The 19,756-nt window shown below is 41.4% G+C and overlaps 1 protein-coding gene across 6 annotated transcripts in view; it reads left to right on the top strand.

Annotated features, from left to right (window-relative positions):
* The window catches only part of PTPRF (protein tyrosine phosphatase receptor type F), a 376,812-nt gene that overhangs the window by 120,354 nt on the left and 236,702 nt on the right, over nucleotides 1–19,756 (top strand). For all 6 annotated transcript variants that reach the window (XM_083868101.1, XM_083868100.1, XM_083868096.1 and 3 more), the window contains exon 3: nucleotides 9,638–9,799. In XM_083868101.1, the coding sequence (XP_083724227.1) occupies nucleotides 9,715–9,799 (85 nt within the window). In that variant the 5' untranslated portion in view covers nucleotides 9,638–9,714. The remainder of the gene's footprint in view (nucleotides 1–9,637; nucleotides 9,800–19,756) is intronic.

The raw sequence follows: 19,756 nt of genomic DNA, 5'->3' as shown, positions 1-19,756 counted from the left end.
ACAGATCCACAGCCATGTGGAGCCTTCCTATCTGCTGCCTCTAAGTGCTCAGCGCTTGGATGTGGTCCCCATGTAAGAACTGACTTGCAGAATGTGAGTGTGGAAGCAGATTTTGGCCTGTTTGAAGAGTCTTGGCATTTGGATTGTGGCATGAAAGACGGAAGATGGCTGGTCTATCCAGAAAGTGTTGGATTTGCTGCAGCCTTGATGCAGCTGTTATCTCAGTCCCTCTGGACAGGAAGTAACTAGGAAACTACTACTTTGATCTGACAAACAAAGTAGACTTGTAAAATATATTAATTGATTTTCTTCCATCAAACAGTTTTGAACACACTCAGATCTGAGTGAGACAAAATCTGATGTGTGTATGTTCTGTGTGCCTCACTGTACAGAATGTGATGCAAAAAACCTGAATTTAATTTTTAGCTTGAGGTGCTACTGAAGGAGAGAAGTAGTTTGGAATAAAAACTTGGGAACAGAAATTCTTGTACTAAGAGTTAAGATTGACTTGCTACCATTAAATCAGGATTTGACAATTTGCAGACCTTTAGCTGCTTCATCTTCAATAAGCATTCTGTTATACCTAGGGCTTTTTTATTTACATCTCTTTAATATGGCTTAGGTGCTATGTCATATATGCCACCTCAGAGGCTGTTTTCTTTTGACGAAGCAAAGCTAGGAGGCCTTACTAGAAGGAAAATATAAAAAGGAATAATCATAAATTTAGCATCTTATTACAATAAGCTTGATTGCATCTTGGTTTCTTTAGAGGTTACAGAAACAGTTTTCATTTTTCATACAGAAGGCAATTGCATGAAACTTGTGCTTTCATAGCTCTTGTTTATTAGTTGTGGAGGGAATTTCTGGGTGCTGTCTTCCAAATGCCAAAATGCCTCCAGAGCCAGTGAACTGCAGGATGCTGGGGGCGTTCTGCATGGAGAGAATTCAGTTTAATAAATGTAATAAGTCCGTTTACCCTACTGGGCTCTGTTAACTACCTGCATATAAACCGAGCATACATAACGTTTGGGCAAAGGTTATAGAAGCAGTTTGCAGGAAAGGCTAGCTCCAGAGCACAGAGAAACAGCAGCTATTCTTATTTCAGCCCTCAGTAACACACACAATAATGGGGTTCAAGCAGTATCTGTGCTTGAGACAGTAATAACAACTATGATATAATTAACTTCAAAGCCCTTTGGGAGAGAATAATTCCAAAATCTAGCATTGAAAATGTTCATAGTTTCACAAGATGAGAATTACAGGAAGTTTAATTGGATACATAAACCCTCCAGTAGGGCATAAGTTGTCTGCTAAATGATGGCATTAGGAAGAAGCCAGCCCTGTGGCAGCCTGCTCTGTCTTCTCCTGCATGGGTTAGTGCTGGCTGGCAGGGATGGCTGGGACAGGCGGGGATCCCGTCTGGTGGAGCTGTGCTGCTCCTCAGCTGCTGGTGCCCACATCTAGAAAGGATGGCAGCTAAGATGTATTTGGGAACTTGGCACTTTGTGTGTGCTTGGTGGGCCTGTGGAAAAGGATTATTGTCTCTGTGAGCAGGATCAAAGCAGTCAGTCCTTTTTTACTCCATTCCGTGTGTGACAGTGGCTGCGAGACAGTGGGTGGGGGGTTTGTCACCAGCATGTGTTTTCTTTCTAGAGCCTGGCTAAAAATAGCTGCAGACACAAGGAGTTGCTCAGGATTATTTAATCACTCCTGTCTTTGTCAACCTGCTGCAGCGTCAGCAAGGTTGAAGGTGTTTGTGGGCTCCTCACATATGTCTTCATGAGTGGCCCATGACTGTGGTGAATGTAGGACATGAATACATCATTGAGCTCAGAGGGGCAAAGAAGGTAAAAACGTTGAGAATGATTTAGAAAGGGTAACTTACAAGAAAGTGAACAAGTTAGTCAAAGCATCCTAATATTATAATGCAAAAAAGTAAGAGTAGGAAAGAAAAAGGGAGGGTGCAAGGTGGGAGTGAGTCAGTTCCTTGAAGTACTTTGAAATCAATAGAGGAACATAAGAAAGCAAACTGGGAAAAGCAGTTAAATTAGCAAGCAGTTAGTGGGGAGTAATTTGCTCTAGGTAGGTGGCAGGCTTGAGAAACTGTTTGAGATGAAAATTTGGAAAGCCAACTCCCATTTATCGGTAGAAGAGTGTATAAAGTAAAATGAGTATAAAAGGAAAATTGAAAGATCCAAGGTGGACTTTGAAGAACTGCTGACTATACAAAGATGATAAATAATTTAGGCAAATCAGTGCCATTGTCTTGTGTGAAAATTTGTCTTGGTGGATGATGGGAGGTTAAGGAAGGCAGTTAAGGAAGAGGAGTGTGCTGCCAAAGAGGAAAATTAGTACTTTGCATCAGTTTTTAACCACTGAAAATGTTGTAGAAGACTTTGTACTAGTATTGTGCCCAGTAATTCTAAATATAAAAGCTAAGCAAATTCCAGAAATTGAGGTCTTGGCAAAAGCAGATTTAGAATAAGCTGTTAATCTGAAAGGCATTAAGTGAGCAGACCCCGGTAGTGTGCCATGTTACATAAAACATAACTGAATTTCCAGCAAAAGTAAGGTATTTTTTTGTTAAAAAGAACAACTTCCACCCTTCCCCCCGAAAAAAAGTTCTTTATGTACCTTGTACTCTGGTTGAAGCAAAAATTATTGCAAACATAACACAATACCCGAAGATCATGTTCTCACATGGGTCCAACTTTGATGGATTCTGCAAAAAGGAAAATTTCTAGAAGTTGCTCAACATCTCCAAGCCAGAGAAAGGGCATGTTCAGATTCTGAGAGATCTCTGAAAAATTTTGCCACCAAGGCCTCTAAGGAAGCTGAGTAGATACGTGGATAGAGTAAAAGCATTCTTACAAGGAAGAAACTGATTTTAATTTTGAATTAGAATTGATTTAGGATTTAGTTTGGCTTCAAGCCGTTAGACATCATGCAAATCCTTGAAGGGATGGAAGGACAGATTATCTCTCATCTGGTCAATCATTTGCATTCTTGCCATTTGGTTAAAATTAGTTCTGGTGCTCAGTGGATCTTAGGTCTGCTGTGCCTTGCATATTCTGTCAGTCTGAGAGATGCAGAATCAGTGTGTTTGGCACTGCTGGAGCCAGGTGCAGGAATAACAGGACCACAGCTGTACAGTCAATGGCATTCAGCTGTGGTGGGTTGTAAGCAGCAAGCCCAGAAGAACCGTTTCTCACTCTCCCTCTCTTTAGTTTAAAACCATCTGTCTGTACCCTGACTGTGCCCTGGAATTGGGTTTAGAGGAGAGTACCTAGTGATTTTAGTCCTTGCACTGTTTTCTGTTGTGCTGAATTCATTTATACCTGTTTTAGCACAGTCATTTTTATTAGGAATATATTGTCACACGTACAGTAATTTGTCGAAAAAGGACAGAAATTCGTGCTTTGTGGAAATGTCTGACTCATGAGCATGTTTTTTCACTTCAGTGGAGTTTGCTGATAGTTAAGGAATAGGTGAATTTAGGTTTTTTTTCTGTGGGACTTTCTCCTGCCTTGGATGTGTAATTCATGCATCTGGATGCAGTGCTGGGCCTCTTCTGTAAATGTGAGAGACCTCGGTTGAAAGGCCAATGTTCAATAGTTTACTTCTTATAAGGAGACTTTACAGCAGGCATTAGGAGCCTTTACACTTGGGTATGGTGATCTACAGCAATCTGTGCTTAGTGCTCACTGTGAGTGATAGCTGGGCTTGTGAGGCTCAAGGCTGATCTATATTTTAAGTGGATGTTTTAACTTATCTCCATAGTTATTTAACGGGGCCCTTCATAATCCTTGTTCCAGTGGAAAAATTCCTCTTCCTTATCTAGTATTGTCTGCAGGCAATGACACCTTCAGAAATTAATGTCTTCAGAACCAAATGTAGCCAATAAAGCTGACAGGAATATTCAAGTTGTGCTTGTATTTTGCTTAAAAGTGGCTCTGCTCCTCTCCTCGGGTCAAATTGCAATTGCATGTTCAGGATCACAGTGACCTGTAGCTGAGCCAGCTTATGCCAAAACACTTCTCACTTTTTTGCACTTTATCAAAATAAGGGGAATCTTTTTAAAGTACTTCTGAGTTGTTCTTGCTGTTACATATGTTACTCCATACCAATCTGCCTGTATTAGTTTGTTGGTTTGGCTTGGGTTTTTTCTCAGACTATGGGATATTTTCAGTTTTCTTTTTGTTTCTTCCTACCCCATTTTTATTTTCTTTACAAACAGGTTATGAAACATTTTCTTTCTGGGAAAAGTACTTCTTCACAGGGTGTGTTTCCCTCTATTTTTTTTTTGACTGCTTACCGAGAATTTTCAGCATAGACTTTTGTTTGCTTTGTCTCATTCTCACAGTTTGGTGCCCATGGCTAGTTATACTTCTCCATTCCTTTCTTGGTGTTTTAAAATCTTCTTGTACTTACAGATAGCTATCAAATCCTTAGCCAGTCTGTCTAGTGCTTATGACTTGACAGAGATTTTTATCCTTCCTCGTTCATGAATTGCTTCACTCATCCCTCCTCTTAAGATGATTTGAGAGTCTTGCAACTGAGAGCACCAGACTGATGCTCTGGGCCTGCTCACACCTGGGTTCCAGAGGTGGTACCTTTGCTCATGTGGCAGTTTCTTTAGCTCTTGGCCTTTTTATTGTGTTGCAAGCTCATAGGAAGTTCCTCCCTAAATCTATTCTAGTGTTGCCATTGTTGCCATCTTCATATATCTCCCCACTGAATCTCTCTAATACATTCCCTGCATGTGGGAGTTTGGAGTGAAATGAGACTCATTTTGTCTTTTTTGGCCATATTGCTGTACTCCCCAAGTCTCTTTATATTATATTTCTCGCAGAAAGACACAAAGAAATCTATGCTAAAGGAATACTGATGTAGTGAAGTGAAACATTGAAAAGTCATTAGCTTGTGTGTAACTGCTTCCACAACTTTTAATGTGTGCAATATGATGATCTTGAGTTATATGGTGTGTCATGGTTTTCCTGTTCCTCCTTCTGGGCACAGATGAGGCATTATGTACAGAGCAAAGCAGCTGAGCTGTAGCCAGTTATTGTTCTCACTTTTAACAGAATAAAGAGCTGCCTTATTGCTCTGCGTGGTACAGGATCACCATCACAGATGTGACACCCCAGAGTTAATCAGGTGGTATTGTGTTGATTGGGTCCCTCTGGAGCACTGGTTTCCCTTCAGGTACTTGTAAAATACAGAGTAGGGGTCCAGAAAGAAAATTAGATCGTGTTGCGCCTGCAGTAGCACTGGGAGAAGCTGATGTAGTTTCAGCCTTGCCTTTACCATAATCTGGGTGTGCCTGGTTGGTATTTTCTGATCTTCATCCTTGGGCTCACCTTGAGAATGCTCAGGAAGTTTCCACCTTGAAAAACAAACACAATTGTTTCAGGTTCCTTTTTGAAAAGACACTGTTACATCCCCAGGTCAGATAAGGACATTGCTTGTGCACTGGGCTCATCTTCCCACTCTGTAAGTTTCTTCAGAGTCTCTTAACGATGTTTCACGGCGAAGGCAGTGTCAGTACTCACACACACAACAAAACCTGGCAGCTCCGTGGATGTACAGGGGTTCCTGGAGGGAACTTTTTTGTGCTGACTTAGATTGTTGGGGTTGCAAAGTAGCTTAACCTAAAAAGAGATTCTAGTGCAGTATTTTTTCTCTGGTTTGGAATGGGCAGGCTTGCTTTGGCCATGCTTTTCTTCACTGTGCCAGTCTTGGCTGGTGACCCATGTGACACTTGTTTCAGTTCAGTTTATCTTACAGAAGAGTTCATAGAGGACATAAGCTATTCAGTGCTGGTTTGAAATTCCTCTTGACTCTTTAAAGTTGACTGCTTTTTCTAATCTCTTTGCAATCTCCTGTGAGACGTACTCATTGCCAGAATTTCTTAGTACCATATGAGCTGTTGGTATTCTTGGCTCTGTTTTAAATGAGTCCAGCTTTTTCTGCCTGTCTGAAAGAATCAAACCATGTAGGTTTCAAAAAATGTCCTCAAGACCGCCTCTTTTCCATCCACCTGCCCCACAGCAAAAAACTGATATATTTAAATGAATATTGCTAGTTTTCTGTTGTGCTTTCCTGCTTTCTAATTTTCTGCCAAACTAGATCTCGGTAGCTCTAACAGTGGGTTTGGAGCAGAGGCAGGAGTTTAGCTTGCTAAACTCAAAGCTGTTTTTACAAAGCCATCTGGAGTGCTTAGCTTCAGCCTAATTTTGGGTTATGTAGTCTAGAGTTTATAATATTGCCAGGACCAGATGCAGAAGAAGAAATGAGAATGTACGTGTGTTTTTGAAAAACCTTCTTGTACTGTGTCTGGGCTCCCAAATGCAATATTGGTTGTGAGATGCTGGCCAAAGCAGTGAGATTAAAGGAGGCCTTTGACTGAAGGGACTGAGATCATCTGGTGCACAGGAAGTGAGTCCAGAAACAAGAGAGAGCAGCCTGAAGAGGCACGAGGTTGCTGGGGACAAGACACATTAAGAATTGTAGAAGCATTATTTGGTCTGTTGCTGTTGTACTTGATTTTGCCGAAGCGATACCAACTTTGTATTTGTTTAGCTTGTTGCCAAAATCTACCAATATTGTCTGGTTTTTAGCTCCTTTCTATTCTAGACTGCCTTCTGCCCCAGGAAAGGAAGCCTTTAGCATTGGTTCAGGATTGCTATTTAACATTGTCAGAGTAACACTGGCCCTGCTAAGGGTTAACTGAGCTTCAGCTGATACCCTTGCTCTGGGTATTGTGTTGTCTAGTTGGGAGAGAGCATTGTCCCTTCTAAAAAATGTGAAAGCTGAACCACTGGGAGAAGCTTTTAATATTTTTCACTTTCAAAAAAGGATGACAACTACTGAGATTTATAAAATTTTAAAACATTCCAATTTAAAGCTCTTTAATTATTGAATGCAGACAACTTTTCCATAGGCAGAGCAACCATGGAAAGAGGAAGTGGGAAATTTTGATCCTGTTAAAGGCCAAAGGTGGTCTATTAACTTTGGAGGGACAGATAGCAGTCTGGCATAAAAAAATCTGGCTTTTCTGCCAGATGGTAAATTATTTAGAGCACTAAACAGTTGAAAAAGATCAAGTCTATGAAGCATCTGGTAGGGTATCTGACAATTCATCAGTTTTTCATAGTGCATGGTGTATGTATCTCGTGAGCTAGAGAGGAAAGTTATAAATCTGTTGAAACTGGAGAGAAGCTTGATCACATTTACTGAAGAAAGAGAGAAATCAAGAGACAGACCTATTCTTTAACTGAGGTTTTTGTGTTCCTGAGAGTTACTTCTGAATGAAGGCTGTGGAGGTGCCATTGACAAGACTCTGAGCAATCTGTGCTCAAGATACACCGTTAGATGAGACACTTTTGTTGGTAATGGAAGTGAATGAAAGAGGAAAGGCTCTCTGAAAGCTATTCATTCCCAGTGTGGTCTGACAAATACCTAAGATGTTTCAGCACCACCTGTAAAACTCGTTCTCTGTCCTAATCTTAGAGAGCTTGACACACATCATTAGTTTTGACACAGTAATTTCAACCCTTGGTGTTTCCCACCCCCTCCCCAGGAAGAGTAGCCTCTTAGGGTTCTGGTGGCTGTTGAGCCAGATATAATGCTGCTTAAAGTGCTTCAGTGGATTCCCTTCTCCAGGCAGCACAAAGTACCTCTGTACATGCAGAATTTAGAAACATAATCATCACTCTTGATCCAGGCATTTCTTCCCATAGCTGTGTGGGCCATATCTGGGGAGTTGGCTAACACTGGGCCAACTGCTTGGGGACTGAACTATTCTGTCGTTGCAACAGAGCTTATGTAGCTATAAAGATAAAACTACCTGTATCTGTCCTTCCTATGTAAGACATGTACATGGTGCTTATAGTAATCCTTTGGTGAGAGTTGAGTGAGGATAGGGAAGTTGGAAGGCAGCAAAGATAACTGAGTGCGTGGCTGGTACAAAAAGCCTCTTCTGCGGTATTCAAAATTTTGCTGCTGAACTTAGTTCGATTTATGCCTTCTCATTGAGACAATAAAAGCAGGATGAGATGATCAGTATTCTCTCTGCATCTAGGTTAGAACTAGGTTATTTTGTAAAGTATTTTCAGATGTCTTGGCTGCAGAAGATGTTGCATAAATAAAGATTTCTCTGTGTTGTGCGATATTATAACATGTAAAAAGATTTACTGTGCAAATACAGTAACAGAATGGAGAAGAATCATGATCTCCTGTTTGTTAGTACTATGCACTGTAAATATTTGCCAAGGTAGATTCTCTTGAGATTTCTTGTGGATTTCCCTAGGCACGATCGTTGCTGGCATTCTTTGAGCACCGTGTTTTTGTCAGAAGTAGACGTGTTTGTAACTTGTGATACTTCCATCAAAAGCTCAGCGGTTTCCAAAAAAACAATACACTTCCAAACCTAGCAAAATTCAGAAATACCTTTGTTAGAGCAGTCTTGAAGATGTTTTTGAAATGTCTGCCAGCACGAGTTAGAGTGGCGCATTGGGCCACGAACAGTGTGCACACTTGCAGGTACTTTGCTTCAAGGACACTTATGGGGTCCACTCTGGCTGGCATCTGCCAGCATGAGATTTTTTTCAGTAATAATGCTGTGTTGGTAAGTTTGGTAACTTCTGCAGCTTAGCAGAAAATCACATCTACTTTTAAATAACCCTTTGGCTTGCACTGAGATGCCTGGCACTGAAAGTGTGAGCCCCTGTTTCTACTGAGTGTGGTCGCTGAGGGGATGGTGCTTACTAGCTCCTTAAAGTCTGTTTTAATGGTTACATCTTAGACTTTGAGATGGAAGTACAGTGAGTATATTCTCGTTAAAAGATAAGGCAGATACACAGGAAATGTATGCTTTTTAAATACTTGCCTTCTTTTGGTTGGTTTTCAAAGAATTTTCTGTATTTCAATATTCAAGCAGATGCACAAGTTAAGGCAATTTGCAAGATAATTCGCTTTGTTTAGGAGAGGGAATATCCAATCATGAATCCTTTTAGGTAGTCATTGCCTCCATTTTGGGGAGTTTGAAGCTGAGGTGTTCACTTTGGGTAAAGTTTCTCTTCATAGACTCTTTCCTTAATAATATTCTCCTGGGACTGTGGTGGCCCTGTGAGCTGTCAGCTGATCCAACTGAGCTTCTGTTTCTTCTGCTTGAACCTGCTGAGACTTGTCTGGTGTACACCAGCCCAGCTGGATGGTCCAAGCTGTGCTGCACATGCAATTTGATTGCAAACCCTCCCTACATACACAGTCAACCACATCTGTCTAGGGCACATGGAAGGAGAGTAACAAGAGCTTAAGACTGTTTCTTGTATGTAATGTGCAGCTTCAGAACTATTTGCTGTGAACAACAGCAACTAAAGGATGCATTAATGGGCCATAAACCAGACTGTAGATGAAGGTAAACTTGGAGACACATGCATTTATACCTGCTGACCCTTGAAATCAGCTTATTGAATTCAGAGGCGTGTGTGGTGCTCTACTGCTCATGCAGGGAAGATAGGTAAATTTCTCTTCAAAAGTATCTATAATGATGTCTTTGCAATGCAGTTTGGTATACTGGCAGTTAATCTGCGTGTCATAATAATTTTCCTTTTCTTCCTCTTTTGGTTTGCAGGAGTAAGTCTGTGTCTGTAACACTGGATGTACTGACCACTTGCCTCAGACTGAAGAGGACTTGCTCTACTTTGGAATATGGTGCCTAACTTCTGCATCCCAGTACTCACTGTGCCAGCAGCCATCCTCTGCTGCTTGATGCTGCCTTTAGCAGGAGCGGACAGTAAGTGACATTTGGTTTTGAAAGCTTGAATGCCTTGAAAATTTCTTTCCAGAAATATTAAACCTTCTTTGTACTGGAAATTGAGGGCTAAGAGACAACTACCCCCCCAGTCTTCTATTTCCCAATGTGCGCATTGCAGATAAACAGGGTGTGTGTGAAGGGGCACAAGTAGAACTAAAAAGACTGACAAAATTTATTCAAGTGCAGAAAGAATTTCTGTAGTAGCTGCAAGATCAAAACCTGACAGTTTGATTTCTAACACGCACAGATGAGTAAAGAAAATTGGGGGCGGAGGAAGAAAGAAGTATTGGGGTCACAGTAATCCCTGTTACTTTTTCCTTGTTCTTTTGCCAGCTCTCATAATTTGTGTAGCACTGAGACATCTCTCCTGAGTCAGCAGGCAGTTGCTGTTGGAGAAAGCTGTTGAGGAAGCGGGCGCGAGTTCTTACTTTCTGGTGTAGCTCTCCTACACCTATATTTTGGCAGAATTGTTGTACAGTGTTTCCCTGTGGTCATACTTTCAGCTGTTGTGTCCTTGCTGTTGTCCTGGTAGTCCCATAGAGTTGTTGTGACTGGCTTTAATTAGCCCTGTCCAGCCAAGGGGAAATATGTGCACAAAATGCTGTTGTGGACAGACAAGAGAAGAAAAACATGGCTAATGGTAGCCTACTAAAAACACCTTCATGTGGAAATGTCTTTATGGAATGGGTTATGCAGAGAACAAGAAACCTTGTGGTTTCTTTGCATAATCTTGGGTTGTGTATTTGTTAAGCAATCCCCAAGTATTTGTGCAGACCCTCTCCCTTTTTTTTAAACCCGTGCCCAGATTTTCAGTGTCTAAATGTCTGCACATTTATCACAGACTGGCAGTTGTGAATACTCTTGCCTCTGAAAGTACCTAGGGCTCCTGGGATGCTTGAGTTGGAGCTGAGATTACCATGATGCACCTTCTGAGCCTCCAGCAGTCATCTCTTTCTCACTGCAGCTTTAGTCACCAGGCTTATAATTAGATGTAGTTTTGTGGAAGTTGAAGGAGATCTTGATTCATGTTGGTAGGAGCCTGGCTGAATGTAGGAAACAGACTAGGGAGGTCCTAAATGTCCTTGAGTGAAAGAAAGACCTAAATTTAGAGAAGCTATAGAGGAGAGGGAAGGAGGGATATGAAGAAACTTAGAAATTCAGTTCTTTTGTTGTCATTAGGCAGCAGATTAATATGGGTCTGTATGAGTCTGAGCTGCCCAGTTAAACTGCGGGCAGCAGCTGTCTCCTTCCTCAGCTTACTTGGCTGTCTGCTGGTGCTGTTGAAAGGTGCTTATGCAGATCACTTTGTCTGAGCACTGTAGCCCATTTGGAATCTGGCATAGAGAAGTATTTGTTTAGTGTTTGAGGTGTATAAAAATTCCCTGAAATTTATTATCTTCATATTGGTTTCTGCAAAGGAGAGAAGCGTCACTCACATCACAGATATGCAGAAGCTGGTGGAGCTTGAGATGTCCTAGGACAGTTCTTGGCCTGAGGATAACTTGTTGTAGAGATGGTTTGCTAATTTTGTGGAATACTTCCACATCCTTAAATTTAACAAAATTGACTCAGTTTCTGTGTGGTGTCTCAGATGTGGAACATTTCTGTGTTGAGCAGCAAGTTTATCTGTATGTATGTCTTTTTCTCTGGTGCAGACTGACTCAGAATTGCTTTTTCCTAATCTGGAAGGCAGTTCTGGAGGGCACTGACCTTTTACCACCACAGCCACCATGGATTAATCAAGGGTTTCCTGGGATGGAAAGTGTTGTTCTGTGTATTTTAGCAACTTAGAGTTTTTCTATCATTTTACCCAGTGAACCTTGCCACTGACTCTCAGAGGCTGGGAGCTGTGTGAAAGGACCTGTCTGCTCTGTGCCTCTGCAAGGGTAAAATGTCTGCCCCAAACCCTGCATTTTATGGGACCTGCCATCAGTATTGCAGACAAGTGCTGCAGTCATGAGTCTGGCATTGGAGAATCCTGATTCAGGATGGTAGTGAAGGGTAAGGGGAAGAGATACGACAATGTAAGGATGCTGGAGCTTCCAGAAGAAGCTAGAGAGGGATGCTGTGAAAGGAGCACCCCATGTGCACACTCCTCCATTTTTTAGTCCCCACAGCATCCTGTTGGCTTCAGTAAAAGAGCATTTATTTGCACTGGTTATGGTTGTTCCCAAGAAATTGCTGATTATTCCTTTTCCCCATTGCAGTGCTGCTTGGAGTCAGTGAAGGGATGGGCAGGCTCTGTATTATCTGCAAAGCATTCCTGCAATTCCCCTACTGAAAACAACAGGATAGTGGGAGCAGGGTTATCCCTGGATTTTCTGGAGTCCCCAAATTGCTTTTTATAGGAGCAGGAAAAGGATAGCTGGAGATGGGCTGTGCTGCATCCCTGGCAGCAGCATGGCTTGTGGCTGAGTGCTCAGGGAGCACCCACTGTTGGGTCTTCCCTACCTTCCCCACCTGCTGTTGTTGTAACACATCTCAGTGTCGCTGCTGTAGCTTCCTGACAATTAAGGCAGCTGGCAGAAAGCTGGATGTTAACGCCTGAGCTAAAGTAGATTTAGTGGGTACTGCCTGGTGGAATTAGCACCAGGCTGTGCCGGTGCCTCCCCTGGAATTGAGCTGTGAAGAATGTCAGTGATGAGGAGTTGAAAGGGCATCCAAAGGTTAAACCGAGTGGCAGAGTGGCAGAAAAAGAGGGGCTCTCTGGGTGCCTCCCTGGCAGCAGGGGGAGAGTGGTGGTTTCCTGGCTGCTCTGGTGGGGTGCTGGGAGGAGAAGGTGAGTGGGAAGGGGCACATGCGCACAAACGGTGGATACAGAAGTGCTAATTTGGCAGACAGCTATTTCAAATCCTCCCCAGCTTTTACAGACTGCAATAAGAAACTATTAAATTTTCTCTGTGATCTGACTGTGTTTCTGTCAGGGTGACCCTAATTCCATTAGAGCAGCTCAGAGCTGATTCAGGATGGCTGTTTTACCCATTCTCTCTCAGCTTGCTTGTGTGGGTTTTTTTATACACTGTGCTTCTCTGTCTGTCAAGCTTTTGATTGTGCATAGGAAAAATGGCTTTGCAGATTTCAGTTAATGTTCAGTGCAATTGTCAACTAAAGATGCTTTTTTTCAGCTTTTGAAAATGTGTCATTTATTCTAATAAAATAAAAACCAAAAAAATCCCCTCTCAAAACAAAATGCAGAGAAAATGGGGAAAAATCGATACTGTCATGAAAAATCATCAGAATATCTTCTGTTGTTGTCTTGGTTTTTTTAGAATTAGGCTTTGTTTTTGAAGTCCTGGGCACAGGTTCCATTAGCCAAAGGAAGAGACTAGGTGACCCATCTTAGGCCTTTTTTAACTGCAGTATATTTTGGTTTGTCTTGCCCAGAATTTCAAAGGTCTTAAGGAATAAAACCACTTCAAAAATGACCTTGTAGAAGGCAAGAACTAAGGCAGAATTAGGCCAACTACCTGTGAATTGATACCTGGTAAACAAATAATTTGCACCTTTTGATTTCTAGAGGTAGAGCAAACTTGCTTTTTATTTCAGAGGGTAGATGAAATGTACCTCAGTTACCCGGTGTGGTCAAGGTAAAGCTCAGGCTCCCACCACCCCTGGCCAGAAGGGTACATAAGTCTGAAGTGTCTCAAGGCTGCCCTGCCCCTGAAATGAGTTGCTTTATATCTGAATGTGCATGTCATATATGGGGGGAACTTTGTGTTGTTTTTTTTGTGGCTTTTTTTCCCCCCAACAATTTCAATTAGCAAATTGAATTGAGGAGACACATTAAAAAAAGAAAAGAAAAAGGTAGGATTCTGATGCTTGTGAAGATTGGGAAAAGAAAGAGTACTAAGATGGCTTTTCTTAGATATGGTGATGTCTCAGAATCTAAGAATAGCAAGATGGCCTTTCTAGCTTCAGGTGGGTTTCTGTTTTGCCAGGGATTTTGCATTGTACCTGAAGTGCTGTCCAGAGATTTTGGGTAGAAGAGCACTGGAAGGAACATTTGTTATGGCACTAGCTTCTCCTTGTCCCCTAACTCTATTGTCTGCCCTTACTGTTTTGTGCTCCCAAGACCAGCTTGGCTTGTTTTGACTCCCTGATTCAGCTCTGCTGCCTTTGCTTCATAACCTGAACGATTCCTCAACAACAGCTCAACCCCAAAGCTGCTCCAGGCCATGCTGTGGGACAGACTTGCTGTTGTGCAAGCTTGGAAAATAGCCACTTTGCAGAGCTAGGCAGCAGGATCCCTTTCCATAAGCTGGACATGAGGCTTCTCCACTACTGCCTTGCATCAGTTTCTGTTTCCAGGTTTCCTGTTTGCATGCCTGTCCCCAAACACTGCATCTAGTGATTATGTGTAATTGATGCGATTGGATCCAGGTATTGCAGCACAGGTAAATACTAATTTTCTGCAATTCTACCTTGACTAGCTTGACATATTCCATCAGCAAAAAGAACATGGAAAATACTGTTTAGGAAAACCCCTGTACCTGAGGCATTGAGGTGGCATCATTTAGGGCCAGATTGAAATATTAACCACAGTTATTGTGCAATGATTATTTTTGATGTCATTACTCATGATAAATAAAAATATATATACTTAGGTAGGAATGGATTCAGCACTTCCGTGTAAAATACCTAAATGCTGTCTGCTCATAGCTAAATGTTGCAGACATCAAGGTAGAAGGGATGCAGTGAGGACAAACATCATGTATAGAGTAGACAATAGATCTTTTTCTGTGTTTATAGCCCTTTTAGCTCTAGCACTTGCAGAGATGGTTTGGGTTTGGATTTGTTTGAGTTGCTACCCACAACAAATCACAGCATGATGATTTGTCTTTTTTTGTGTATTGTTAAACCCACCAGCATTCATCAATGTCAGCTGGCAAGTCAAAGGTCTGCTTAGCCCCAAACCCCTCATCCAGTAGTGGTCAGTATGAAGACCAATGGAGGACGTAAAAGCAGAATAAATGTATAGTGATCTCTTCCTGTTGTCTTCTTGGAACCCTCAGTGAGTGGTGGCTTCTGAACCTGGAGATGTGCTGTAGTAGCTGCAGCCAAGCTTACTCTGGGTTGTGCTCTCAGGCAGCATGTGATCAGTCTGCAGGGACATCCTGGGGGCAGTGGTTTGCATAGAGGCCAAGGTGTAGGTTCTGACTGTTGCCTCTACTCCACAGCTTGTTGTTTAAGCCCCTCACTGCTGCTGTGCAGGGCTGAGCATCCCCACTTGCCATTTGCACCATTTGGACTCGGCAGTGCAGCCAGAGTTCCTCTGCTGCCTTCACAAGGGGCTTCCTGCGATTAAGCATCCGTGTAAATTATCCAGCACAGTGACAAATGTTGAGGGGATGATGCATTTAGTGCTTGTTCTTTGAGAGAGTGTGTGCTTATTGGCTTGGTGATACAGAAAACCGATAGAACTACCTGCTTACAGTTTTATCTTCAGTGTAGATTCATAGATTTTAAGGCCAGAAATCAGATCAGAGCAGTTTTTGACCTGTGTAGCACAGGCTGAATAATTTCAGTAGTAATTTCTGCGTCTGCTTTTAACAGCTGCGGGTGAGCTAACATGTATCTTTTGGGAGGCTGTCCAATCATGATTTGAAAACTAAATGATAGAGGATTTACCCATCTCCTATATGATCTGTAAAAATAGCAAGTAATCATTACTTCTCCAAATGTGTATTTATTTCAAACTACCTTTATGCATTTTTAGGGTTTAGACACTGGATATTAGAATATCTGTCAGTGAAGCTGGAGACTTCTGCTGTGTAATGCAATCTCCTGGAGAAGCAGCTTGAAGTGGAGGTGTTAGAGAACCTGAAAGTTTGTCCTTTTTATTGTAGAAAAATTGACTTATTTGGGTTTTTTTCTGACCAGATATAATTTTTATAGTTCTTCACTAATCTTCCAGACTTTTCAATATTTTAAATTGTCAGTTTTTTGAAGCCAAGGGACTAGGACCAAGACAAGCAAGTGGCTGCATTTTCCAACAGTACAATGGCACTTCAGCTTTCTTACCCACAGCATTCAGCTGGGAAAGTGGTCCTCCACTGTGACCTCTGAATTCCTTTGTGGACCTCTGATTCCCAGGATGCAAACTTCTATTTCATTAGTGTGACTTGGCTTTTGGCTCATGAATATCTGTCCCTAGGTACATTAAAATGTGTTTTGCTGGATCCCATCTCATTTAGTCATCTGAGTAATTCTTTAAGGTAATTTGCCCTTTCTGTTTGTAGCTGACTACCAATCTTGGTAAAGCTTACCCTTTACTTTCCGAATCTAATTGCAAGTTAGTTGCAATTCGTTCACAGATGTTAATCAGTTGTGGCTATTTGCAGAGGCTGCTATGCCTGTGTTAAGGAGATATTTTAAATACCCTCTAGTAGTGATGGCAGCATTCTTTGCAGATGGAAAGGAGTGCCAGGAAACCGATAAGATAATATGGTTTGTCATGATGCTCATGGCTATTACTAGTACTGATGTCAGAAAGGGAAAAAGTACAAGATCTGCTGGAGCTTTCAGTGTTTTAGCTGAGTAGTTGTAAAAAGCAATGATGTGGTAATAGGAATGTTTTTCTGGTTTCTTTGATTATCTCTTCATTACACTGGTGCTTTAGAATGATACTGTAATATAAGATGATCAAGCTCATTTTTGTGAACAACCAAGAGTATGAAATTTGTTTGCTCAAAATGTTAGTCAATCTTTTTTGATGTTGAACATGCCTGGTTTAAAAAGGAGTGGGAAAAAAAGCATCTGTTCATGGGTGCTTTTTCTCTGGTAAGTTGTCTATCTTTATGTATCAGGAACTGAAAAGCAGTGGTGTACCCTTAATTGAATGCTCTGTTTAGTCCCTTGTGAGAATCAGTGCTTTGTCTGTGCCAGAGACAAATCTCATTTATTTTGTTGGTGTGAAAGCACTGTAGGGTGCTTACTGAAACTTTTAAATCATAGAAACGTCTTTTGCCTTGCACACTTAACTGACATATGATCAGTGAATTAAATCAAAGCACTTTTTATAGTGGATGATGGCTTTGCATTTGTATACAAACTGTAGCCTGCAATGCTAGAGCTTGGAATGTGTGTTAGTTTTGTCTTTTTCTCTTGCCTCATAACATTAGGCCTTCACAATAAGGGGCATTGACATGGTATTTAAAAAAAAAAAAAAAAAAAATTACAGAATATATTCCATTTTGTGTAGTACTGGAATGACTTTGCAGTGCTTTTGTGATGGCCCTTCATTGCTTATATTACTCACTCTTTCTCCCCACTTCCCCTCCTCCCTCCCCCCCCTCCCCCCCCCAGTAATTAATAATAGAATTTCCAAAATACATATTTTGTAGGGTTGGATTGAGGTGTATAGGTAGTACCTAGTCAAATCTTAAAGTAAATGGAAATTCCACCATTTTCTGACAGACGCTCATTGCACCAGATGTGACTGTTCTGAGCTGGTGCTTTGAATAAAGTCAGCATGTCAGGAAGAGGTTTGGAGTTGGTTTGTCTTTGCTGCATAAGGTTATTCTGCTTCAGCTGATAGTGGATTCTGTGGAAGTAACTGGGGTCTCATGGAAAGACCTATCATCAGTCCACTGTTAGCACTGGTAAATACTGTAGATTTAAAAGGAATCAGTCAGAATTCTGGCTTGATTTTGCTGCTTTTCTTGCAAATTGTTTTAATTTTTTTTCCAAACTCTGATAACTTTGTTGGCTCACTCAAAGGGGAATGATACAAGCCCTTGGCAGTTAATTGTCACACAGGGAGAAGACAGTGGCTGTTTGAGCCTCTGCTCCTTGTTATAAGGATGCAGAACACCTACGTGTTTTCTTTGTGGTTATTTTCAGCCAAATCCACTTCAACCATTGTATTACTTCTGTTAAAGGTTGTTTCGAAAAGGGGCTTTAAAGAGGCCAGGAAATACTCAACAGCTTTACACATGTAGGGATTTTGCCCCTGAAAAACTCCACTTGTAATAGCTATTTTGAGCCTCAGCATTAGCACACCTGTGCCTGGCAGGTGGGGCTGTTCTTTTCACCCACTTGTCAAAAGCTGGGGACTTCTGCGAGTGGGGGACAGAGTGTGTTGCAAAGCTTTCACTTTGGTATTGTTCCTAAGACAGGGCCTCGCCTTGGTTTTCAAACTTGAAACAGAAATTCTGTCTTTTGAGATAAATGCAAAAGTTGCCATGTACTGATTTCAGAAAGGGCTTCAATCCCTGCGTTTGGGGAAAAAAAACTTTTTGGAAGTGAGGCAGCTGTAGTGTATTGTACTTACAGAGTGTTTAATTTACAAGAGGGAAGATTGATTGAAAGGACAGAATGATGAGTAGTGAGATTCTTGTTCTATGCTGAAAATGGTTAAAATACTGACCTGGTGATGATGACTCTGTATTTTAATCCTATTTAGGATCAAACGGAAGCTTTCAGTTTTTCCAGGACACAGGAACACACTTGGAGAAGCAAACTTATCTCATAAGTAAATACTTTTATATTCCTATGTAAGGGACTGGGATGCCTGGTCCTGACACAGTGTTCTCAGTCTTGGCATGCCGAGTACAGAGTTTAGTATGGCTCTCAGGAGGATGATGAGGGTAGTCCAAGACCTGGAAAGGTCCCCTTTGCTCTTGTTCGATGTAACAGGTAATGGTCCCGGTTGCTGACTTGACATTTATACTTGCTGTATATAACTTCTAATATCCTGTTTTATGCTCCATTACACACAGTTTATCAGGGGTTTCCATGAAGTTCCTTACTTATAACCTGTTCTTTTCAGCTTTTTATGAGTTTGTTTCATGGCTGGAATGTGCCCTGCTTGGTCTTCAGGCAAGATTCAAGTTGAGGGACTGTATTTTATGAGCTGATCATTTGTTTTTTGTTCTTTCTGCAAAAGTTGTCTTTGAATGCTCTTAAAAACAAGGAGAGTGGAAAAATACTTTTGTTCCCTTAAAGCTGACTGTGGTGATATTTATAGATCTCCAGTCTAAAATATCTGTGGAAACATTTGACCACCAAAGCGCATCTGTAGTAATGTCCAGAGAAAATGGAACCTGATTTGTGGAAGGAGTGACCCATAGAAAAACAAGCTGCTGAATAGTATAAAAGGAATTTCATGCTGGATCACTATGTAAAGGATGGTGTGTGAGCTCATGTGTAACTAAATTGCCTGTATGTTCATTCTGTGCATGTAGCCAGGGCTGCTGTGATCTCAGCCTTCCCAAGAGCCAGAGGTGCACAGCAGAGGCGTCCTCCAGGTCCTCTAGTGCCCAGCCTGGAACGTGGGCAGAGAGAATTAATTCACACTGACACCATGAGGTTCCTCTTCTAGTGCATTTGTCTATTTCTTTAGGCAGTTGTGGAAATAGAGAGTGTTTTTTGTTGAAGTTGCTCTCTGGTTGTACAGAGGCCAGAGGGGCTTGATCTTGTCTTTCTTGGCAATGCCTGTTGAACCTTTATTCTCTCTTAGTAAATGCATGGAACATTTAACATATTTAACTGCCAAAGTTTTGTTGGTGTTTTGTTTTTTTTTTCCCCTCAAATGCTAAAGTACATCACTGTCTGTAGGGCTGCGTGCCCTATTTTAAGAGCAGAATGTGATTTGGGGTTTTTTTTTACACATTAAGACAAATTCCCTATATTGTTCAGTCAGCATCTGTGCAGTGCTCAATATCTTTTCCGTCAGACACTTAGACTTCTGTTGCAGATAAAGGATTATTTTGGAGGCAAATTTATCTCAAAAACTCTGGCATTGTCTATAATCTGTAGTGCTTTGCGTGAGAAGAGCTTCCTGCGTAATTTTGTGGAATTTAAGAAATCTTACTTAACATATAAAGAGTTACATGCAGTATACCATGTGGTGTTTTTCAAGTTGATGTCAAATTGCAGAATTATTCTGTGTTACAATAATTGCTGGATGGTGTCAAACTCTAGGTCCATTTATAC

This window comes from Zosterops lateralis (genome assembly GCF_965231275.1).
Source record: "Zosterops lateralis genome assembly, chromosome: 9".
Classification (NCBI taxonomy): domain Eukaryota; kingdom Metazoa; phylum Chordata; class Aves; order Passeriformes; family Zosteropidae; genus Zosterops; species Zosterops lateralis.
Note: the sequence above shows the minus strand (reverse complement) of the source record. Positions and strands in the feature narration are given on the sequence as shown.